This window comes from Planococcus citri, chromosome 4, assembly GCF_950023065.1.
Source record: "Planococcus citri chromosome 4, ihPlaCitr1.1, whole genome shotgun sequence".
NCBI classification, from domain to species: Eukaryota; Metazoa; Arthropoda; class Insecta; order Hemiptera; family Pseudococcidae; genus Planococcus; species Planococcus citri.
Window position 1 is genome coordinate 6,235,083 of NC_088680.1, and position 26,365 is coordinate 6,261,447.

Consider the following 26,365-nt stretch of genomic DNA (forward strand, 5'->3'; position numbering starts at 1 on the left):
CTCTATCGTTCTCTCACGTACTCGTACTCGTGTTCTGTATACCGCGAGTAGGTATAGGTACCTCTACCTAGATGTATTTTCGTAGACGTCAACAACGATCAACATAATACATATCTTACAAAATACTCGATCCGTGTAATTCCAAGTTGTCATTATTAATAAAAATATAAAAATTCCCTATTCAACGCACATATTATCACAAAAGAAAGGCCGGATGGGAAGATGGAGGGTCGACCGTATCCAGATGAGGGTATACCTCGATAGGAATAGCGTTTGAATGACTGTGCCTGAATGCTCCAGCTACTCGTATTTTGATTACAAACGACTTCTACCTATAGATGTGGTTATGTGGTTTTTATTATTTCTGTTGATGTTTTTTAAACGTTTATTTTGCTGTTGGGTACGTACTTACAATTGAACTCTGTAACTTGGAGAAGCCCTCCCCCTGGTTCTATGTATCTTGAATTAAACGTATTCGGTTACCCAAGAAGGGATTAATTGAGATTCGTGTAAATGTATCTGTTTAAAAAAATCCGATTTCTTTGCCATTTTCGAATGATGGTCGAAATGAAAAATGATTTTAAGCTCAAAACGAGATCCTCGATAAAAAATAAGTCGTGATTGAAAATCGATTAATCGAACTCCCAAAATTCGATTTCTTGCCATTTTTGAGGAAAATAAATTTTAGCCTCAAGGATATACTTCTTGATCATGATTGAAAATCGATTAATTTCTTATATCGATTTTTAATTTCGATTTTATGTGATCGATCCTGTTTGAAATGAGAAATCAGAAATTGATCAGAATTAATAATCGATTAGTCGAACCCCTGAAATCGATTTCTTTGTAATTATCGATTCTACATTGAGATCAATCGTGGTCGTAAATTGGAAATTCAATTTTAGCCTCGAAAGATGATTTCTCAATCAAATATTGACCACAATTGAAACTCAATCGATTTTCAATTTCAATTTCCTATGTGAAGAAATCGACCAGGATAAAAAATCGATTAGTCGAACTCCTTAAATCGATCTCTTTGTCATTATCGATTCTACACTGTGATCAATCATGGTCAAAGTAGAAAATCAATTTTATAGCCTCAAAAATTGATCGTGATTGAAAATCTATCAATTTTTGATTTCGACTTTTGATTTCATGTGATCGATTATGTTTTGAAATTGAATACGTATCGAGATCCATCCTCAAAAATTGATCAGCGTTTAAAGTCGATTAATCGAATCCCAAAAATCGATTTATTTGCGATTTTCGATTTTATATTGTAATCGATCATGGTCGAAACGGAAAATAAATTTCAGCATCAAAAACCGACTAATCGATCAGAAACTGATCATGATCGATAATCGAATAATTTTCGATTTTCGATTTCGATTTTATGTGATCGATCATGTTTGAAATGAGAAATCAAGATTCATCCTCAAAAAGTGATTAATCGAACTCCAAAAATCGATTTCTTTTCAATTTTCGATTCTATATTGTAATCGATCACGGTCGAAATGGAAAATCAATTTCAGCCTCGAAAACAGACTTATCGATCAAAAATTGATCTTGATTGAAAATCGATTAATTTTCGATTTCGATTTTCGATTTCATGTGATCGATCATGTTCGAAATACGGAAACTCGATTTTAGCCTCAAAAACAGACTTATCGATCAAAAATTATTGATCATTATTGAAAATTGATTAATTTTTCATTTCGATTTTTGATATCGATTTTCATGTACCAAAAGAATTTATTGGATTGTTATGAAATCAAAAAGATGTCCTCAATGTTTTTGTTCTTTCAATGAATTATTTTTTGACAATTGATGGAAAACTTGAGAAAAATGTCAAAAAAGGTGTTTTTTGCGAGTTCTCAATTTTTTTAGCAATTTAATGAGAGAATGTTTTTAAAACTGCAATAATTTAATCCTCAGATCAAGGATCTTTGATTTATGAATCAAAAACAAAGTATGTACGTACTCTGAACATGTTTATTTGCCATTTTATCTTACTTGTTAGTTGTTTTCAGATTTCAGTTTTGTGTTTAAGTATTCAAAGTATACCTACCTTTTATGATGTTTCTAATCGTTTTTTTTCTTTTTTTGGTTTCAGGTAAGTTTTCTCAATTGAATCAACACTTACAAGCTTGAAATAATATAATGAGCATTATTGTAAGTAACTTATTTGTAATTTTTTTGAGAGGTAAACGGTGCTTCATTTTTTTTCCTGGAATATATTCAGAAATCGTCAACAACTCTAAATGTTTTGCAAACGTTTTGACTGTATGTTTCACTTGACCCTCTGCTTCGATTTTTTGAATAAATTGGCAGCAATTTCGAGTCGTGGTAAAATATCCTTCCTGTAGATTTTTCGATTTTTGGATTTTTTTGTGTGATTTTCGGGACTCAGAAGCCCTAGAACGTCTTGAAACCATCATTAATCGATTCGGCGATCGAATTTGAGATGTAGCATTTCGCAAAAGTCCCATAAAATTACATTAAACCTGGGTATGTATTTAAATTTCGGTGAGGTGAAAAAAAATAAAAATCTTCTGATTGTCTGAAAGTTGAACTCAAATATTGCAAATATTTTTATCAACTTGACCTTTTTTTTTATCTTCATGCTTTTACACTATTGTTTTGGTATAATTTACATACAAGGATAATTTTGAGGAAAAAAATCTCAATTTCTAAGCCAGACAAATTTTTTTCTTCTAAATACCACAATTCAGGGAGCAGCAACGATCCTTAGTATTTTTCAGAAGTGCTATATAAAGAAATCTTTCTCATTTAACCCCTGAAAGATTGGTTTTGACTGATGGATCATTCGGTCTGCTGTTAGGTACATGTTATGATCTTTTCAATACCAGAACCAGGCGAATGACTTGAAACATCCCAAATATCTTGAATCTTGAAAAATTGACGTTGTAGAATTTGTTTATAGTGTAAACCTGGTAGTGGTATTTATGGACTGTAAATAGTGCCACCTTTAAAGATACCATAATCTGAAACATGTAAACGTAATGAGTATTTTAACGTCGAATTAAGTCAACAAAAGTTTTCAAAATTTTCCATAAATTGAAATGAAAAAATTGGATTTTCAAATTTTTGAAGGTCTGTCACCTGCGTATAAGAAAATAGGATGCATATCAAATTTCAGCTTTCTAGCTCAATGTGGCGATATTTTGATTTTTCGCCATTTGATTTTTAAAAAAATTCATCATCAAAAATCGAAAAATGCATTTCAGAATCTTAAATTTAGCTGCTGATGTATTTCTATTTTTCTACCTGTTCGGATACCTCCCTTTCCCTTATAAAATGAAATTCCAACTCACTTCGTCGATGACGTTCCATGATCAATTCTCTGACTTCGGATTTATATGAACCCCAAATGTCGTCTAGAAATATTGAATGTACATATTCTGTAAGTACCTACATATTATACTCGAAGCGATATAGAACTATTGAGTCATTGATTAGTGTGTTACCAATTACCATTTTTATCGATCATTATTCGATATATATTTTCAATCTGACGGTTTACATTTTCAAGCTTAGTTTCTATATTATTTTCTTGTGTGAGGTTGAAAACTTGAAGCCTCAGTAAGTGTGTAACACTTGGATTCGCGTATAATTCTTCTTCAAAGAATGTTAAACGAGCACTGAAGGAGGTGAAATTACGATTTTTTATATAATCTCCAACGATGGATGCGTATTTTTGAAGAACGTCGTATTTAGGTACATAGGATTCGAGATCCAGATGAAGATTTCTGAGCATGGTATCCATTTCCTTAAATTTGTATTTCATTTCTTGTGTCAGGTTTCCCAAGTGCTTGAAACGAATATCATCCAAAGCTTTGAGCTTCTTCGGGATGTACCCTAGAACTATTGAATTTGAGCTATAATATTATGAATTATTAGATTATGCACTTTTATTAACTAACTTTGAGTTTCTTCGGGATGTCATCTAATCTAGAACTACTGAATTTGCTATATGAATTATTATACTTTTAACTATGTAAAACTTGAAATAATGACTGGTATCTTACCATCCGTATTATTAGTTCTTCGATATTCATTCAGACCTTCCATTATTGCAAGTTTTACATCCATGTCTTCGTATTTTCCCTCCATTTTTTCATTTTTTACTATTATATCTATTACAATATCCATAACCTCACTAGTATGATCATGATCCACAACGTCGAAATTAAACCGTGGTAATATTAGTACAAGTATTAATAGGATGGTTATGAGATGACGATATTCTTTCATTTTTTTTTCCTCGACTGTTTCTGAGAGTGTATTAAATAAGCACAATATTATAATTAATTGGATACCTGTTTATCTGCATTGCGGAGTCTTACAGTGGTAAATGCTTTTTTTAAGCTTGCCCTACGATCAAAAATCGAATATTCTGTTAACGTACCTACTAAGATTAATAAAATCGACTTTCCATCAAAGTATACAAGGTCTATACAGATAGTATACGAAATTATTATGGCAAAGTGTTCTGTTAGTTTAGATAAGGAATTAATGAAAATTTCAAAAATCAACTTCCCAGGTTGCCTCATAGTGAGGTTCAAATATTGGAGATCAATTTTAGCCTAAAAAATTGACCATGTTTGAAAATCGATTAATTTTCGATTTCGATTTTTGATTTTGTGTGATCGATCAAAAAATCGATTAATCGAACTCCCAAAAAATCAATTTCCTTGCGATTTCCGATGAATTTGAGCCTCAAAAGCTGACTTTTCGATCAAAAGTTGATCACGTTTGAAAATCGATCAGTTTTCGATTTCAATTTTCGATTTTGATTTTCAATTTTACGTGATCGAACATGTTTGAAATGACAAATTAGTAATCATGTTTGAAAATCGATAATTTTCGATTTCTATTTTCGCTTTTGGTTTTCGATTTCACGTGATCAATCATGTTTGAAACGACAAAATGAGAAATCAATCCTCAGAAATTGATCAGAATTAAGAACTTAATAATCGAACCCCAATACATCGATTTATTAGCGATTTTCGATTCTATTTCCTGGTCAATTGTGGTGGAACTAGAAAATCAGTCAAAAATAGACTTTTTAATCAAAAATGAATCATGTTTGAAAATCGATTAATTTTCGATTTCGAATTTCAATTTTGTGTGATCGATCAAAAAATCGAATAATCGAACTCCCAAAAATCAATTTATTTGCGATTTTCGATTCTATGTTGTGATCAATCATGATCGAAATACTTAAGAAATCAATTCTCAGAAATTAATCAGAATTAAGAACCGATTAATCGAACCCCAAAAATCGATTTATTCGCGATTTTCGATTCTATATTGCGATCAATTATTGTCGAAATAGGAAAAAATCAATTTCTGCTTCATAAAATAGACTTTTCGAACAAAAATTGACCATGATTGAAAATCGATTTATTTTCGATTTTGATTTTCGATTTCTTGTGATTGATCATCTTTGAAATGAGTAATCAAGTTTACCTTCGAAAGATCAGGATTGAAAATCGATTAATCGAGATCCCAAAAATCGATTTATTTGCGATTTTCGATTCTATATTGCGATCAATTATGGTCGAAATAGGAAATCAATTTCGGTTTCAAAAATAGACTTTTCGATCAAAAATTGACCATGATTGAAAATCGATTGATTTTCGATTTCTTGTGATTGACTTCGAAAGATCAGGATTGAAAATCGATTAATCGAACTCCTAAAAATAGATTGATTTTCGATTTCGATTTTCGATTTCTTGTGATTGATCATCTTTGAAATTAGAAATCAAGTTTACCTTCGAAAGATCAGGATTGAAAATCGATTAATCGAAATCCCAAAAAATCGATTTATTTGCGATTTTCGATTCTACATTGCGATCAATTATGTATGGTCGAAATAGGAAATCAATTTCAGCTTCAAAAGTAGACTTTTCGATCAAAAATTGACAATGATTGCAAATCGATTCATTTTCGATTTCCATTTTCGATTTTCAATCTCTTGTGATTGATCATCTTTGAAATTAGAAATCAAGTTTACCTTCGAAACATCAGGATTGAAAATCGATTAATCGAAATCCCCAAAATCAATTTATTTTCTACTTTCGATTCTACATTGCGATCAATTAAATATGGTCGAAATAGGAAATCAATTTCAGCTTCAAAAAAAGACTTTTCGATCAAAAATTGACCAAGATTGAAAATCGATTTATTTTCGATTTCTTGTGATTGATCATCTTTGAAATGAGTAATCAAGTTTACCTTCGAAAGATCAGGATTGAAAATCGATTAATCAAACTCCCGAAAATCGATTTCTTGTGATTGGTCAATGGTCATCTTTTAAATTAGAAATCAAGCTTACCTTCGAAAGATCAGGATTGAAAATCGATGAATCGAATCCCAAAAATCGATTTATTTGCGATTTTCGATTTGTGATCAATTGTGTGGTCGAAATAGGAAATCAATTTCAGCCTCAAAAATATATCTTTTTATTAAAAATCGATTATTTTTTATTTCGATTTTCGATCTTATGTGATCGATAAAAAAAATCGATTAATCGAACTCCCAAAAATCAATTTATTTGCGATTTCCAATTCTATGTTGTGATCAATCATGGTCGAAATAGGAAATCAATTCGAGCCTCAAAAACTGACTTTTCGATCAAAAATCGATCATGTTTGAAAATCGATCAATTTACGATTTCCATTATGATTTTTGATTTCACGTGATCAATCATGTTTGAAATGACGATCATTATTGAAAATCGATTTATTTTCGATTTCATGTGGTCGATTCTGTTTATTGAAATGAAAAATCAAGTCTTATCCTCGAAAATTTACCAGCATTAAAAATCGAATAATCGAAGTCCAAAAATCGATTTCTTTGCGATTATCGATTCTGTATTGTGATAGATCATGGACGACACCGAAAATCAATTTTACCCTCAAAAACAAACTTATCGATCAAAAAGTGATCATGTTTGAAAATCGATTAATTTTCGATTTCGATTTTCGATTTCATGTGATCGGTCATGTTTGAAATTACAAATGAGAAATCAATTCACGAAAATTGACCATGATCAGGATTGAGAACCGATTAATTGAACCCGAAAATCGATTTATTTGCGATACCCGATTCTACATATATTTTGATCAGTCACAGTCGAGATAGAAAATTCGTTTTAGCCTCGAAAACAAACTTGTCGATCAAAAATTGATCTGGATCATTATTGAAAATCGATTGTTTTTCGATTTCATGTGGTCGATCCTGTTTGAAATGAGAAATCAAGTTTTTTTTTCATTTTCAAAAATTTATTAGCATTAAAAATCGATTAATCGAACTCCAAAAATTGATATCTTTGCGATTTTCGATTCTATATTGTGATCAATCATGGTCAATTTTAGCCTCAATTGATAAAATCTATTTTCCTTAGTATAGTGGTTATTTTGCAAAAGTGCTAAAAATAAATGAAAGATTCGTTTTGACTGATGCGATCAAAATCATTCGGTCTGCTGTTACATGTTATGATCTTTGCAATCCCAAAACCAGGCAAATGACTTGAAACATCCCAAATAGCTTGAATCTTGAAAAACTGACGTAGCAGAATTTGTTCATACTCGTAGGTTAGTGTAAAACTGGTAGTGGTATTTATGGACTGTAAATAGTGCCACCTTCAAAGATGATCTGAAACATGTAAACTTATGAGTATTTCAACGTCGTCGAATTAAGCCAACAAAAGTTTTCATTCCACCAGTTAATAAATTGATAAAAATTTTCCATTTCGGATGAAAAAATCAGTGTCGATCAAGTCCCATGATCCATTCTCTGACTTCGGATTTATCTGAACTAAAAATGTCGTCTGGAAATAAGTATTGAATTTATATAGAAGTATTCTGTACAATAGGTATACTCAAAGCGAGGTTATACCAATTACCATTTCTGTCCATCATTATCCGATATATATTTTCAATCTGACGGTTTACATTTTCAAGCTTAGCTTCCATATTTTCTTGCGTGAGGTTGAAATTTTTCGAACGGTTGGAACGATCACTATTCGCACCGGAGTCGTCTTGGCTCAGAACTTGAAGTTTCAGCAAATGTTTAACACTCGGGTTCCCCTGCAATTCTTCTTCAAAGCGTGTTAAACGAGTACTGAAGGAGGTAAAATTGCGATTCTCTATATAATCTTCAACGATGGATGCGTATTTTTGAAGAACGTCGTCTACATAGAAGACGTGTTGAATACGCTTTTTAGAACATATCGTATACGAGATCGAACTTGAAACGTGGGCGAATAACTTACCATCTTGGCGTTCGATTTGATAATGAAGATTTTTGAGCCTGGTATCCATTTCTCTAAATTTGTATTTCAGTTCTTGTGTGAGGTTTCCCATGTGCTTGAAACGAATATCATCCAAAATTTCGAGATTCTTCTGGATATCATCTAGAACTATCGAATTCGCTCTATGAAATATTATAACACTTCGTATCTACGAGTGTCTAGCTAATTACGATACTTTTAACTTATTATGTATAAAACTTGAAACAATGACTGGTATCTTACCATCCGTATTATTAGTTCTTCGATATTCACGTAGACCTTGCATTACTGCAAGTTTGGCGTCCATTTCTTCATAATTTTTTCCCTTCCATTTTTGTACGAAAACTCTATATTGCTTGATAGCCTCAATAGTTTTAAGATCATGATCCACAATGTCGAAATTGAACCGTGGTAGTTTCAGCACAAGTATTGAAAGTAAGGTTATGAGATGACGGTATTCTTTCATTTTTTTCTCTCAACTGTTTCTGAAAGCGGTTTGAATAAGCACAATTACATACTTTTAATTAATAATTGGACTACTTATTCATCTGCACTCTACAGTCTACATTACACTGCAAAGTCTTACAGTAGTAAATTCTGTTTTAAGCTTGCCCTGCGATCAAAAACCGAACGCTCTGTAAACGTATTAAGATAAAAATCGACTTTCCATCAAAGTACAAGGTCTATCTATACAGATAGTAATGTGTATCAAAATGAAGCCATTAGTTCAAAAATATGAAATTATTATGGCGAAGTGTGTTGGTTTAGATAAAGAATTAATGAAAATTTCAAAAATCAACTTCCCAGGTTCCAGGTTGCCTTACTTATGAGTTTCAAATATTGGAAATCAATTCTAGCCTCAAAAATAGACTATTCGATCAAAAATTGATCACGCTTGAAAATCGATTAATTTTCGATTTCATGAGATCGATTATGTTTGAAATGACGAATGAGAAGTCATTCTCAGAAATTGATCAGAATTAAGAACCGATTAATCGAACCCCAAAAATCGATTTATTTGCGATTTTCGATTCTATATTGCGATCAATTATGGTCGAAATAGGAAAAAATCAATTTCTGCTTCAAAAATAGACTTTTCGATCAAAAGTCGATTATGATTGAAAATCGATTTGTTTTCGATTTCGACTTTCGATTTCTTGTGATTGATCATTTTTGAAATGAGCAATCAAGTTTACCTTCGAAAGATCAGGATTGAAAATCGATTAATCGAAATCCCAAAAATCGATTTATTTGCGATTTTCGATTCTATATTGCGATCAATTATGGTCGAAATAGGAAATCAATTTCGGCTTCAAAAATAGACTTTTCGATCAAAAATTGACCATGATTGAAAATCGATTTATTTTCGATTTCTTGTGATTGACTTCGAAAGATCAGGATTGAAAATCGATTAATCGAACTCCCAAAAATCGATTGATTTTCGATTTCGATTTCTTGTGATTGATCATCTTTGAAATTAGAAATCAAGTTTACCTTCAAAAGATCAGGATTGAAAATCGATTAATCAAAATCCCAAAAATCGATTTTTTTGCGATTTTCGATTCTACATTGCGATCAGTTATGTATGGTCGAAATAGGAAATCAATTTCAGCTTCAAAAATAGACTTCTCGATCAAAAATTGACCATGATTGAAAATCGATTTATTTTCGATTTTGATTTTCGATTTCTTGTGATTGATCATCTTTGAAATTAGAAATCAAGTTTACCTTCGAAACATCAGGATTGAAAATCGATTAATCGAAATCCTCAAAATCAATTTATTTTCGACTTTCGATTCTACATTGCGATCAATTAAGTATGGTCGAAATAGGAAATCAATTTCAGCTTCAAAAAGAGACTTTTCGATCAAAAATTGACCATGATTGAAAATCGATTTATTTTCGATTTCTTGTGATTGATCATCTTTGAAATGAGTAATCAAGTTTACCTTCAAAAGATCAGGATTGAAAATAGATTAATCGAACTTCCAAAAATCGAATAATTTTCGATTGTGATCAATTATGTGGTCGAAATAGGAAATCAATTTCAGCCTCAGAAATATACCTTTCGATTAAAAATCGATTTTTTTTATTTCGATATTCGATTTCATGTGATCGAGCAAAAATCGAACTCCCAAAAATCGATTTGTTTACGATTTTTGATTCGATGTTGTGATGAATTCCGGTCGAAATGTGACATCAATTTCAGCCTCAAAAATGGGCTTTTCGATCAAAAATTGGTCATGTTTGAAAATCGATTAATTTTCGATTTCGATTTCATGTGATGATCATGTTTGAAATGATTGATGAAGATTAAAAATCGATTAATCGAACCCCAAAAATCGATTTCTTCGCGATTTTCGATTCTATATTGTCATTATGTGTCATCTGTCATGATCGAAATAAGAAATCAGTTTCAACCTCAAAAATGAACTTATCGATCAAAAATTGATCATGTTTGAAAATCGATTTATTTTCGATTTCGATTTCATGTGATCGATCCATGTTTGAAATGAGAAATCAAGTTTTATCCTGAAAAATTTATCATCATTAAAAATCGATTAATTTTTGATTTCAACTTTCGATTTTTTTGTGATCGATTATGTTCGAAATGAATAAAATCAATTTTACCCTCCAAAATAGATTTTCAAAAATTGATCGCAATTGAAAATCGATTATTCAGACCCCCATAATTTGATTCATTTGTGATTCTCGATCCCACGTGTGATCGAAAAACTCTTCGAAATGGAAACTCAGTTTTAGTCTCGAAAGTGACTTTCCTGATGAAACATCGATCGTTACCAACATTCGATAAATCGATCTCTATAAATCGATTAATTTTCGATTTTCGATTTCCTATGTAAAATTGGAAGTGTTTGAAATGAAAAATCGATTTTTGCATCGAAAATGTATTTCCTGATCAAAAATTTATCACGGTCGAAAATATTGATAAACGAAGCCAAAAATCGATTTGTTTTCGATTTTCGTGATTTTTCGAGAATGTTGGGAAATTTGAGTCACCCTTAGGAGTAAAAAATGATAAATTTAGCACAGCAAGAAATTCTATACTGTAGAGTTTGAAATATCCAAAGCATATTTTTACTTTTGATCTGCGGATACTCGTCTAAATAAATAACGTTTCACGAGAGTGTAAATTTTCCTCTCGAATATATAAGGGTATAATATAGAAAAACACCTACGTATCTTACGAATGACCGAGCTGCGAAAATAATAATCGATGTTTTTCAAGTTCGGCGACCTTTAAAACGTACCTATGTATGTGTGTATAATTCGACAAGTAATACGATATATCTGTCGTCAAATTACATTTTCCATCGAGTTGAGCTCACAAAGACTGATAATGTAGAAACGAGAAGAGAACAGGGAACGCGCCAATTCGAATAAAAATTCAATAACGAGAATTTGTCTTCGTGCAAAATTTTTCCATCGAATCGTGAGCAATTTAGTTGTTTCAATGTTGCTTACACTGCCTTAAAGCAATTTTAACCCGAAGCTGTAGGGTTGGCTGAAGATGAAAATTTTCAGCATTCGCGAATTTAGAGACCTTGAAACGAGCAGCAAAAAAAAAAAAAAAGAAGAAAAATGAAACACAATACCGCGCACGTTTCGCGTTTTATACGTCAATTTTATATACGAGTAGAGATTCGTGGGATGGGCGCAAGAAGTTTTAGGGCACAGTAGCGAGTTACTGCACATTATCCTACGCCGACGATGAAAAAATAAAAATTTATTTCTCGGCTCATTTAATTTACCAACAACGCTGGATTCTCGTAGCCTATACTAGCTGTGTAAAATAGTACAGAGATGTAAATACAATCAGTTAACAGATTCCCACGTTTTTCTTGCGAAATCTTTAAACGAGCCTCTCTCTCGTAGTCGTATGCTTCTGTACACAATTTTTCTTCGCTTCTATCGTGTAATTTTCTAAATGGAGACGAGGCATTTTAACCAATCTTATCACGTTCGATGGAAAAGTTTTGTAAAAATTTCGATTTAAACGAGAAAATACTCATTTTTATTCCTCGTTACGAGTTTCAATCGAGAAGTTCAGCTCAATTCGAAATGAACTGAACGCGAATTCAAATCCGAAGTTGGCTCAGACCTTCGTGTTTTTATTTACTGGAAGGAAATAATAACCTTTGCTTCGCGACGATGAGAATTTTCAGTGACGAATTAACGTCTGAAAAAAAAGTCCTACTGGTTTGTGGCCTGTTTGAAAACCTGGCGAAGAGTTGATAGGAAAATTATTATTGCAGATACGTCGAAAGACAGAGAGAAAGAAACAGGAACGAGTAGATGAAGGAAAAAGGACTTGGAAAGGTGAAAAAATCACAAGTTTGTGGGATAATTTTGATTAACTCGACTACGTGATTTGTTCCACATTCGAACAAGTATCGCGAATAAGTAAACTTTCGACGACGAGGGTAGTTTTTATTTCATTAATTGGAACACGATGAAAAAAAAGAGGCGTACATGAGACGACATCGGAATATATGTATTCTCGCAGTATATATATACGGTATTCAAAGTGCAAAAGAAAAAAAAACTATCTCGAAATTGGCGGCGAGGGTGGCCAAATCGAAGCTTACATATTCTGGTCACGATCGGTCAACCGAGAGCAGCTCGTTGCGAAATATTTTTCAATATTGATATCGCCTCGGTTTTGGTATCGTATCGCATGGAAACTTTTCAAAAACACGTTTTATCCACGAACTCCCTCATCCTTTCTTTCTCTCTCTCTCTCTCACTCTAGTTCTTAATTTTTTCATCAGTGTTCTTCTCGTCCGTATGCATCCCTGCGACGACGCGACGCAAGACGCCCCCGAACCCGATCGCCCACGTTTATTCGTTCGAATAAATATTCAACGACTAGCTTTAATGACATACGTGGTTATATTCCTAATGCAAGCGGTTCCCTTCTTCCTTATAGTATATTTTTTCGACCTTCTTTTTTGCGGATTAAAGTTTTCGCCGCCCGCGCCCGCCCGCGCCGGTCCCCTTACCGCGAATCAATTTATATACTTACGTAAAATCTTGGCTAAATTAAAGCGCAGTGTGTGCTGAATGAGCAAAGAGATAGCGAATTGCACAAATCGTCGTATCACGAAGGGGGGAAAGCAGATGGGGAAGGAAAAGAGGTACAGTTGATCGCCCAATGTGTGTCGTACTGGTAGAGAGGAGAATTTATTTGCAGAAGTTCAAATTGATCGAATTTCAGTGGGAAAGTTCGTAATTTTTTGATTTTTGTCGAATTTGGAGGGGGGGGGGGGTAATCGAGAAGTCGTACTTGAAAAAAGAGCTAATTTGAATTCGGAATTGGCAAAAAAGCGAGACTTTGGATTACTTTTTTGGGACCAAAAGGAAACGTCTACAATTTTAGCGAAGGCAGGACTTTTTGGCAATTTCTGACAAGAAAGCCACATTTTTGAACAATTTTTGGAAAAAACTGAGACTTTTTCAAACTTTCTGCTAAAAAACGAAACATATAGTCCGGCATATGACAATAGGAGTAATTGCACCCTCCCCCCCGCCGATCCTCCGGGACAACTTTTTTCTTAAAGGGGACATCCTAAGGAACATTTTAAAGCAAACTTGCCAAAAAAAAAGTTGGCCTTACTTACAAAATGGCGGCCATTTTGATCGACAGGTCAGCCGGAATCGCAGATTTTGCGTTTTAACATAGGACTTGCACGAACTTTTTCAAACTTTACAAAGGTAGATCGAAAGATCATGCAAAAATTTATCACCTGTCAAAATTTCAAGTGCTAAAGTGCGTTTTTTGATTTTTGGTGAATTTTTAAAAATCGAATTTAGGCCAAAAATGAGGGAAAAAATTAAAATTTTACCAAATTGACCAAGAAAGCTGAAATTTGGGATATACCCTATTTTCGACATGCCAAATCGGTTGAAAACGGTTTCAACCCGTTTTGAGCAGTTCTGGAGCCTCCAGCAGATTTTTGAAACTCGAAATTCCCACAAAATTCCATCAAATTGGAGTAGTAAAGCTAAAATTTATTCTAAAAACTAATTTCAATATGCTACGAAGTACTGCAGGTGAATTTCAAGTCGTTTTGGATCCCTCGGCGACTTTGTGAAAATTACTGGAGCCTCCAGTAGATTTTCGAAACTTTAAATTTTCACAAAATTTCATCAAATGGAGATGGAAAGCTGAAATTTACTCTTCACTCCCATTTTAACACCCTCTGAAAACGACTTCTGGTTGATTTCAGGTCATTTTATAGCCTCCAACGACTTTTTTGAAAATTACTGGAGCCTCCAGTAGATTTTTGAAACTTGAAATTTCTCCAAAATTTCATCAAACATAGGTGGAGAGTCGAAATTCATTCTGCAAACTAATTTCAATACGCCACGAAGTTGACTGCTGGTGAATTTCAAGTCGTTTTGGAGCCTCTAGCAACTTTTTGAAAGGTTGTATGACGTTTTTTTGTAAAATTGAAATTTCCTAAAAGTACCTAGCTGGAAGCTTCAAAATCATTTGAAACCACCATGTAGTCTGCGAAGTAAATTTCAGCATGCCAACTCTATTTGATAAATTAATGTTGGGGAAATTTGAAGTTTCAAAAATCTATTGGAGGCTCCAGTAATTTTCAAAAAAATCACTGGAGGCCCTAAAATGACTTGAACCCACCTGATGTTGTCTTCAGAGGGTGTTAAAATTGGAGTGTAGAGTAAATTTCAGCTTTCCATCTCCATTTGATAAAATTTTGTGAAAATTTAAATTTTCAAAAATCTGCTGGAGGCTCCAGTAATTTTCACAAAAAGTCGCTGGAGGCCCTAAAATAACTTGAACCCACCTGAAGTCGTCTTCAGAGGGTGTTAAAATTGGAGTGTAGAATAGATTTCAGCTTTCCATCTCCATTTGATGAAATTTTGGGGAATTTTAAGTTTCAAAAATCTGCTGGAGGCTCCAGTAATTTTCAAAAAAGTCGCTGGAGGCCCTAAAATTACTTGAACCCACTTGAAGTCGTCTTCAGAGGGTGTTAAAATTGGAGTGTAGAGTAAATTTCAGCTTTATCCATCTCCATTTGATGAAATTTTGTGAAAATTTAAAGTTTCGAAAATCTACTGGAGGCTCCAGTAATTTTCAAAAAGTCGCTGAGGGATCCAAAACGACTTGAAATTCACCTGCAGTACTTCGTAGCATATTGAAATTAGTTTTTAGAATAAATTTTAGCTTTACAACTCCAATTTGATGGGATTTTGTGGGAATTTCGAGTTTCAGAAATCTGCCGGAGGCTCCAGAACTGCTCAAAACGGGTTGAAACCGTTTTCAACCGATTTGGCATGTCGAAAATAGGGTATATCCCAAATTTCAGCTTTCTTGGTCAATTTGGTAAAATTGTAATTTTTTCCCTCATTTTTGGCCTAAATTCGATTTTTAAAAATTCACCAAAAATCAAAAAACGCACTTTAGCACTTGAAATTTTGACAGGTGATAAATTTTTGCATGATCTTTCGATCTACCTTTGTAAAGTTTGAAAAAGTTCGTGCAAGTCCTATGTTAAAACGCAAAATCTGCGATTCCGGCTGACCTGTCAATCAAAATGGGCGCCATTTTGTAAGTAGGGCCAACTTTTTTTTTGGCAAGTTTGCTTTAAAATGTTCCTTAGGATGTCCCCTTTAAGAAAAAAGTTGTCCCGGAGGATCGGCGGGGGGGTGCAATTACTCCTATTGTCATATGCCGGACTAGTCATCAATTTGACTTGACAATTTCAAGAGACTTCCAGGCTAGACTTTTTGAGAATTTTTTCCCATTTTTAGCCATAAACGATATTTTATGGAGGTTTTGACAAATGGTGAGACTTTCAACTATTTCTGGTGGAAAACGAGTCTTTGAAAATATTTAAAAAAGATAGGGCATTTTTAGAAAATTTTTGACAGAAGAGGCCACCTTTGTAGCTATTTTCACCAACAAAGAGGAACTTTTTGGTAATTTTTGGGGAAAAAAGTGAATTTTGTTGACAATTGGTAGAAAATTTTTTTGACAATAATGAGCAAAACTTTGATAATTTCAGCAAAAAGGCAGACTTGGCAAAAGTGGTAATTTGTCGCAATTTTTGTCTCTAAAGTAGCCTGTTTTAGAATTTTTCAGACTTTGTTGGAAAAAAACGAAACTGACATTTTTGGACAAATTCATAAAAAAAAATCTGGAACTGTTTGAAATTTCTGTTCAAAAGCAAGATCGTTTGTCAATTGTTGGCAAAAATGTCAACTTCGAGAGTTTTATCAATAAGCAGCATTTCAGCAGCGAGAATTTATTTCAATTTTTGACAATGAGTAATATTTTAACAATTTCATCAGATAACAGACCTTCTTATAGGTAGCAATTTTTGGTAAAAATAAGCGACACTTTTGGACGGGGTTTTCAACAAAAAAACCTTGGGACTTTTTGGAGTTTTTTTTGGAAAAAAGCGAGAATTTTTGGCTTTTACAATTTTTTGCAACAAAAGTAAAACTTTTAACGCGTTTTTCTCAAAACTATGTTTTTTGAGGGTTTCCTTCTTCCATCAGGCCCTTCAATTGATCAATTCTTTAATTTGTGAATCAATTCGTTCGCGAATAATTCACCAAAAACGATTCAATTCGTTCGTGAATGATTCACCCAAAAAATAAAGTAAATGAATCGATTCGTTCGCGAACGAGTCACATATACGAATCAATTCGTTCGCGAATGATTCACCCGAGAAATGAAATAAATGAATCGATTCGTTCCCAAACTATTCACTTATACGAATCAATTCGTTCGCGAATGATTCATCAAAAATTACTCAATTTGTTCGTGAATGATTCACCAAAAAATAAAATGAATCGATTCGTTCGCGAACGAGTCACATATACGAATCAATTCGTTCGCGAATGATTCACCCAAGAAATAAAGTAAATGAATCGAATCGTTCTCAAACTAGTCACTTATACGAATCAATTCGTTTGCGAATGATTCATCAAAAATCATTCGATTCGTTCGTGAATGATTCACCCAAGAAATAAAGTAAATGAATCGAATCGTTCCCAAACTAGTCACTTATACGAATCAATTCGTTCGCGAATGATTCATCAAAAATTATTCAATTTGTTCGTGAATGATTCACCAAAAAATAAAATGAATCGATTCGTTCGCGAGCGAGTCACATATACGAATCAATTCTTTTGCGAATGATTCACCCAAAAAATAAAGTAAATGAATCGATTCGTTCCCAAACTAGTCACTTATACGAATCAATTCGTTCGCGAATGATTCATCAAAAATCATTCAATTCGTTCGTGAATGATTCGCCCAAAAAATAAAACGAATCGATTCGTTCGCGAATGATTCATCCAAAATTATTCAATTCTTTTGTGAATGATTCACCCGAAAAATAAAGTAAATGAATCGATTCATTCGCGAACGAGTCACTTATACGAATCAATTCGTTCGCGAATGATTCACCTATAAAACGATCGATGATTTGTTCAATCGCCAATCGATTGTGAATGATTCGATTCGATTCGATTCACTTCGCTTGAAAATAGATCAATTCCTATACAATTGTTTCACAAACATTGAATCAATCTAAAATAATTGATCCGTTTGCGAATTATTTACCAAGAAGAAAATCAATCAATCGATTCGATTGTAAACAGATCAATTGCTACCACAAATGTACTTCAAAAAAAGTGAATCACTTCGTTCGTAAAAGATTTTTATTTGAAGAAAAGTCGGTCTTTTCAGTTTTCACGTATTTGCACGAGTGTTGTGTAAAAAAAAAACGAAACGTTTCTGCAAGTTTCATCAAGAAATGAAACTTCTTGGCATTTTTTCGTGACAAAATAGGTAATTTTTGTAATTTAATAATACTTGCATAATATAAAAAAAGCAAAACTTTACAGCAATTTCATGACAAAGGACGAGATTTTGAAATGTTATCAAATGCCAGGTCTTCTTAACAATTTTTGGCAAAAATGCGAGATTTCAGGGGCACATTTTGAAAAAAAAATCTGAAACTTTTTAGAATTTCTCTCTCCCCCTCCCCTCCCTCCCTACAAACAAAAAGTACAAATAATTGTTACCAATCTTTGGCATCAAACAATACCTACTTTTGTGACTATTTTAACAAAAGGCAAGTCTTTTCGCTATATTTATGGCAGAAAATTACAATTTTAGCAAAATGAAGGGTTTTTCAGAAATTTTTGGAAAAACGAGTGACTTTTTGGCAATTTTTTGTCAAAAAATCGAAAATCTGTAAATCTGTCAGCGCGAGGCATAATTCAAAACGCTGTAAAAATGATCCCAGATGTAATTTTTGAAGCTACTTTGAAGTACCTTATTTTTCGAAATGAAAACTGTCGACGAAAACGAGTAGCTCTTCCCCAAATTTGGATCAAAATTTAAAAAAAAAAAAAATCGAATCAAATTACTCGTTTTTGAAACCGCTTATCACGAATACTTATGTTCTTAGCTTTAGACCTCGAGATCAAAGAGCGTCAGCAGAGCAACTCATTCGATCACTGAGTTTTTGAAGATGCTGAACGCGAATCTGACCTTAATTTTTCGATTAGACCCCTTTCCTTCAAAATGTCATTGCCTAGTTTGGCTTTGGCCAAAATTTGAGAACGAAAATTATTCTATCGAGAACGATACATCATCGAAAGTTCGGTTTTTAAATGCGTTAGTTACATGTTAAACATGAAAATAATCTCATTTGATGTATTGCACTGTGCACGTGATCCCCCTCCTCTCACACTCCTCCTCCTGCTCCTCCTGATGTTTGATGTTGTTTATATGTAATGAGTGCACATAGATAAGATAAGTGTAGGTGCCCTTCTGATATAAGACGTAACTTCAATTATTATCTTTTTTTTCCTGATTATGAAAATAAAGCGATGTACCAATACATACTTTGATAGATTTCAGTTTTAATGATGAATCCAGAGGAGTGAATGAAGGTTCATTTTAACTCTTTAGAGATAACATTTGACTTTATGAGATGATTAGATTACACCATGAGTCATCTGAGCAGTTTTTCGACGCTTTTCCAATTATTAATTAGAAGACTTCGTTGCAATCTCACGTTGAATAGGAAGTACACAAAAAGATAACATGTAGCAATAAATAGGTTCATAATTAGACCAGATGAACGCTCACAAACAAAGATGCAGGCAATCACGTGTTCTTTTCAGATTTCCAAACCTTTTGAATATACTAAAAAACCTCGATAAAATTTCCAAGATAAAAGTACATAATAATAATAAGTCTTTAACTTATTTAGGAAAAGGCGAAGCGATTAATTGTAAGAATAGGTATACGCAGTATGATTCAAAGGTCCCTAAAAAAAAGACCAGCGATAACTTTTGAAATTTTGGACGTGTTGTAGAGAGATAAGGAAACTAATTGGGAAATTTGTTGGCATTGAATTTCTTTTGGAGAGTGTTTCTGGTGGTGCTTATATCTAAAAATGTACAAAAAAATGTTATTCTTACAACTTATTTATAGGTTTACTGATACCATCAATATAATCACTATACTCGCTCGCTCATTTTTCAGGCATCCTCTTGTAAGTCGTACATGAATCTTTTTTGCACGATAAACGACAACCTCGCTCAAAACACTCAAAATACCTAATATCAAGTTGACACGAAAATTTTCCATCACCTCATCGTATCTAGGTAGCTGTCAAGTATAGTACTCGACTCTGTACACCTACTCGAGGATCTTTTTATTGTATTAGGCATTAAGAAGGTTATATAGGTAGACAGAGACGAGGCAGAGGCACCGTCAAAGCTTATCTTATACACTACACGAAACAGCTTCGAGAAACTTGCAAGCTTCGGTCGCGGTTCGCAGCACGAAGGGGGGGCGAAGGGAGGTTTCACTATTAAGAAAATAGCGATTCGCGCTTCGTTAATCATTTAAGCCGGCCAAACACGAAACATGGAAACTTTACTCTATCAAAGTCCCCCTCACCTCGTTCACCACCCCGTTCAATACTGGCAACCGTACAGGTGGAGAAGACCGCCATCGCTCTGTTTTGTATGTCCTGGTAATCCTTAAATTAGTGGCCGAGCTCGGTCAAAAGTTTACGCATTGAGATTTGATAAATTATACACGCTTTCGGTCTTACCTTCGCTTCTCCATCGCTCTGGCCCGCCGAATTGGAACGATGAAGACGAGCGAGGTGGCAGCAGCTGTGGACGAGGTGGCCCTATCCAATCCTTCTTATAGTCGTATACTTTTACTCGTTGAACTCGGTTCTTCTCGCTATTAGTACAATAACAACTTTCAACCCTTACGAAAGCGACAGTGAAAAGAACAAATGGAATTACTTCGTCGTTTTACTTTGTGATGTGTCTGTATGAATAAATTAGTCCGGGAGCCCAACCTGAAAAAATGTACGATGGGGGTTGAAATTGGGGACCCGGCCCAAAAGTTACTATATGTAGTACTCTTTCCAGAAATGCCACTCTGGCAATTCGCAGGTGGGGCTTTTAAGCACAGCGAAAGCTCAAAGTTCACAATTTTTATGAACTTTCAACTTGGAAAGTTTTATGGCTGAAACCAGGGGATTCTTATAGGATTTTTCACGCTGAATTCAAATATGCCGGTCTGCCGACCCCTAAGTGTCCCCAAAGGGGTGCCAGACTGGGTTAAAGGGGTAAAAATCGCAAAAAATGCTGTAGTTTTTCAATGATTTTTCGTAAAAATCAAATAGATGACAAAACGTGGCGAATTCTTGAAGAATTTTTCGCGCTGAATCCGAATTATGCCAGTCTGCTAACCCCTAAGTGCCTCCAAAGGGGTGCCAGACTACTTTAAAGGGGCGAAAAAGGCAAAATATTGAGGTTTTTCATGTCTTAGGCGCATAAACATAGCATTATTTGGTACCTAATTATTTTATTCGAATGTGGTTTGCGAGCACATTTTTGAAAACAGCATAAAATTCTTGTAGGCATCCATACGCGAGGTGTCCCCCAAAAAAATTTTCAACCCCCTCCCCTCATATTTACCCCTCGAAATGGCGTTTTTCAACTTATTTTATGGGTTTTAACAATGTAGATTTTGCGCGGTACAATTTTAGAAGCACGTTTTTTGGATGTAGGTACATATTTTCAACTCTAGAATATATTTTTTTCAAAATTTTTGTTTTGATGGGCCGCGATGAAAAATTGATATAATAAGTCGTAGAGGCGTAAAATAGGAATTTCCGGGAAAATAATTGAGTAAATAGGGTGTCGCTTCCGCATTATTCAATACTGTTGAAGCACGAATATGACCTCAGATTTTCGGCTAGTTTACACGCATCTAATCTCCTCCAGAGCCTTCAATTCCATCCCCCCCCCGCTTCAATTTTTACTATTTTTGAAATAGTTACCTACTTTGAGATTTTGTTTTACATTCACACAGCTCCTCCAGAGCTTCATCTCCCTCCTCAATTTCCATTATTTTCAACATGGAGCTACTTTTACAATATTGGCGTCGTTTTCATATGAACCGAACTCCTTGAACGCAAAGATGACGTCATAATTCGTTTTAGTTTCACCCAGCGCAATCGGAGCCTTGGCTCCTTTCTAAATTTCGACTATTTTTGAAGTTAAGCTACATACTTTTACAACATACGGTATCGTTGTGATCCAAACCAAATCTCCTGAACACGAAATGACGTTGAATTTTGTGTTATACTCATCAAAAAGTCCTGTCTGAACCTCAACGTAATCCTCGATTTCTATTATATAGTTTTGAAGTGGAGCTCCATTATTTGAACCCACTGAATAAGAAAAAATATAGGTATAATATCATGTTCAAGAGTCAAAAATACATCCAAAAAACGTGCTTCTAAAATTGTACCTCGCAAAATCTACATTGTTAAAACCCATAAAATAAGTTGAAAAACGCCATTTCGAGGGGTAAATATGAGGGGAGGGGGTTGAAAATTTTTTTGGGGGACACCTCGCGTATGGATGCCTGCAAGAATTTTATGCTGTTTTCAAAAATGTGCTCGCAAACCACATTCGAATAAAATAATTAGGTACCAAATAATGCTAAGTATGTTTATGCGCCTAAGACATGAAAAACCTCAATATTTTGCCTTTTTCGCCCCTTTGGAGGCACTTAGGGGTTAGCAGACTGGCATATTCGGATTTAGCGCGAAAAATTCTTCAAGAATTCGCCACGTTTTGTCATCTATTTGATTTTTACGAAAAATCATTGAAAAACTACAGCATTTTTTGCGATTTTTACCCCTTTAACCCAGTCTGGCACCCCTTTGGGGACACTTAGGGGTCGGCAGACCGGCATATTTGAATTCAGCGTGAAAAATCCTATAAGAATCCCCTGGTTTCAGCCATAAAACTTTCCAAGTTGAAAGTTCATAAAAATTGTGAACTTTGAGCTTTCGCTGTGCTTAAAAGCCCCACCTGCGAATTGCCAGAGTGGCATTTCTGGAAAGAGTACTACATATAGTAACTTTTGGGCCGGGTCCCCAATTTCAACCCCCATCGTACATTTTTTCAGGTTGGGCTCCCTGACTAAATAGTTTGAGGGAGGAGCAGAAAAATTAAATTTTTAGGATTTATACTGGCAGAAGATATCTCGATGATATGTCTTGCAATCAAATCATCAAACCATGAACGGTGGAGCGGATCGAAGGGGTTGAATCGAAAAGATAAGCCCAAATTCAAATTCAGCTTCTTTAAAAACATACTAATCGATATGTCGGAGCATGATCGATCATTTGGCATCGAAAATCCCAAACGAATCGTTTCGTGGAGTTCGATTAATCGAATTTCGAATTATGATCAATTTCTGCATATTAAGTATTTGTGAGATTAGCAACACTTTATAATTGATAGTAAGAAATCGAAAGTCACAAAAAAATCGATTTTCAGGGTTCGATTATTCGATTTTTGACCGAGAGGTTAATCGAGGTAAAATAGATACTTCAAGTTTGAACATATGTAATTCATTAATTCATCTTACAAGATTAAAACTCACAAACTGATCGATTTTTGGGGATCGATTAATCGATTTTCGATCATTCCTGATCGATTTCTAATTAGGAAGTCTATTGTTGAGGCTAGTACATACCTATCGATTTTTTGTTCCGAAAATAATCGATTGTATGGGATAGAAAATCGAAAACGGATCGATTTTTGCACTTCTAAATATTATCGATTTGTGGTGAGTTGGTCAATTTTTGAGGCTAAAATAATTCAATTTTGTTTTTAATCATGATCAGCTACAGGGAACTCGAAATCGAAATTTATTCGATTTTTGTAATCGAAAATCGAAATGTAATCGATTTTTATTATCGAAAATCGAAACGTAATCGATTTTTAAAATCGATAATCGAAACTTATTTTTGCGAGTCTAGATATCGATTTCTGGTGAGTTGGTCAATTTTTGAGGCTAAAATTAAAATTCAATTTTTGTTTCTAATCATGATCAGTCACAAGGAACTCAAAATCGAAATTTATTCGATTTTTAATTTTTTATGATCAAAAATCTGAATTTATTTGATTTTTGGATCGAAAATCGAAAATGGATCGATTATTGCGATATTCTACACATCGATTTTCGACTTGATGGTCAATTTTTGAGTCTTGAATTCAATTTTTGTTTTTGATCATGATCAACCACATGGTACTCAAAATCGAAATTTATTCGATTGTTATGATCAAAAATCAGAATTTATTTGATTTTTTGATCGAAAATCGAAAATGGATCGATTATTGCGATTCTACGCATCGATTTTCGACTTGATGGTCAATTTTTGAGTCTTGAATTCAATTTTTGTTTTTGATCATAATCAACCACATGGTACTCAAAATCGATATTTATCAAATTTTTGCGATCAAAAATCGATAATTGACCGATTTTTGCAATTCTAGATATCGATTTTTCATGAGATAGTCAATTTTTGAGACTAAAATTTAAATTTTGTTTTAATCATGATCAATCACATGGAACTCAAAATCAAAATTTTTTCGTTTTTTGTGATCGAAAATTGATCGATTTTTGCGATTCTAGATATCGATTTTTGATGAGATGGTCAATTTTTGAGGATAAAATCCAATTAACATTTTTAGTCATAATGAATCACATGGACCTCAAAATCGAAATTTATTCAACTTTTGTTGTTGTTTATTTGATTAATCGGTTCAAATCAAAAATCGAAAATGGATCTATTTTTGCGATTCTAGATATCGATTTTTGATGAGACGGTCAATTTTTGAGGCTGAAATCATGATCAATCACATGGAACTTGAAATCGAAATTTATTCGATTTTTGTGATTGAAAATCAAAAATGGATCGATTTCTGCGATTTTAGATATCGATATTTGATGAGATGGTCAATTTTTGAGGCTCAAATTCAAATTTTCTTTTTGAACATGATCAATCTCAAATGGATTCAAAATCAAAATTTATTCGATTTTTTATGAGATGGTCAATTTTTGTTTTAATCATGATCAATCGCATTGAACTCAAAATCCAAATTTATTCGATTTTTGTGATCGAAAATGAACCGATTCTTGCGATTCTCGATATCGATTTTTGATGATGAAAGGGTCAATTTTTGTGGCTGAAATTCAATTTTTCTTTTCAATCATGATCAGTCTTGTGGGACTCAAAATCGAAATTTATTCGATTTTTGTGATCGAAAATGGTTCGATTCTTGCGATTCTCGATATCGATTTTTGATAATGAGATGGTCAATTTTTGAGGCTGAAATTCAATTCTTGTTTTTAATCATGATCAATCACATGGAACTCAAAATCGAAATTTATTCGATTTTTATGATCGAATATCGAAAACTGATCGATTATCGCGATTCTAAATAATTATCGATTTTTGATGAGATGGTAAGTTTTTGAGGCTAAAATTCGAATTTTTCTTTTTGAACATGATCAATCACAAGGAATATTAAAAATCAAAATTTATTCGATTTTTGTAGTTCGACTAATCGATTTTGGCCAATGATCGATTTCTGATCGAGAAGTCTACTTTTGAAGCTAAGATTGATTTTTTGTCACCAAACATGATTGATCTTATAGGATGGAAAATCGAAAATGTGTCAATTTTTTGGATACGATTTTTCAATTATCGATTATCGATTTTTAAATTATCGATAATCGATTTTTCGAAATCGATTAATCGATTTTCGACCGTGGTCAAGTTTTGATGCTAAAATTGATTTTTTTCTTTTTCGACATGATCGATCAAATGGGATTGAAAATCGCAATTGGATCGATTTTTATAGATCGATTAATCGATTCTTGACCATCATGATCGATTTTTCATCGGATGGTCAATTTTCGAAACTTCTCATCCAGACTACTATACATAAGTACGTATAGACAGCTAGACACAGCTTGTGAGTAATGAAATGATTGAAAACATGGCAATAAATTTTATATTTTGATGAACTATTCTCGGTATAATAAATCGATCAATCATCCATCTGTGCATCTGCATACTCGCCCGTCGCGCCTCCTTTCATCACAGCTACAGTACAATCTCGAAGTATGTGCATTACGAATACAACTGCATGAAATATACATACCATCAAATACATTATTTCGTACATTTTGAAGGTCGTCCATTCTTCATTACGTGCTACTCGTTGCAGTACATGTAGTACAATAAGACAAAGAGCTCTGTAACCACAAAACGATCGTATCGGAGGCGAGAAAATCCAAATACAGAACAAAAAAAATACTAAAATAAAAATATCCAAAAATGTCGCAATATTTGCACTACCTATACTCTATAGCTATTTTGCGTGAAACAAGTGTTCTTCTCGACGACGGTGTGACTCATTAGGTAAGGTATAAGTCATACTCGTACCACATTATTCGAATCGTACCACCCCCTCTTCCTCTTCGATCATCTTCGTCCATCGTCAGCTGGCTATATACGAGAGTACAAGTGCACTGTGTGCAATCGTATGCATGTGTGCGTGATTTAATGTAAGTAAAGAAACCGGTACACCTTGAAAAATACGTTAATTTTTCCACTAAAAACCTACTGT

General features: G+C 33.7%; 1 protein-coding gene and 1 long non-coding RNA gene across 5 annotated transcripts in view; one reads left to right on the forward strand and one right to left on the reverse strand.

Annotated features, from left to right (window-relative positions):
• The window catches only part of LOC135845784 (uncharacterized), a 263,256-nt gene that overhangs the window by 185,904 nt on the left and 50,987 nt on the right, over positions 1-26,365 (forward strand). The gene's annotated exons all lie outside the window — the stretch shown is intronic.
• Positions 1,987-26,140, reverse strand: LOC135843974 (uncharacterized). Of its 3 annotated transcripts, none has more exons than XM_065362045.1 (9): positions 25,898-26,140; positions 8,564-8,805; positions 8,303-8,449; positions 7,934-8,221; positions 7,751-7,858; positions 4,050-7,683; positions 3,496-3,885; positions 3,336-3,398; positions 1,987-3,005 (listed from the first exon to the last, which is right to left on the reverse strand). In XM_065362045.1, the coding sequence occupies exons 6-9, from the start codon at positions 4,273-4,275 to the stop codon at positions 2,965-2,967; spliced, it is 720 nt and encodes a 239-aa protein (XP_065218117.1). In that variant the 5' UTR covers positions 4,276-7,683; positions 7,751-7,858; positions 7,934-8,221; positions 8,303-8,449; positions 8,564-8,805; positions 25,898-26,140; the 3' UTR covers positions 1,987-2,964. The 3 variants fall into 2 exon arrangements, 2 of the variants coding, with proteins under 2 accessions (XP_065218118.1, XP_065218117.1); XM_065362046.1 differs by having other exon boundaries at positions 7,934-8,151.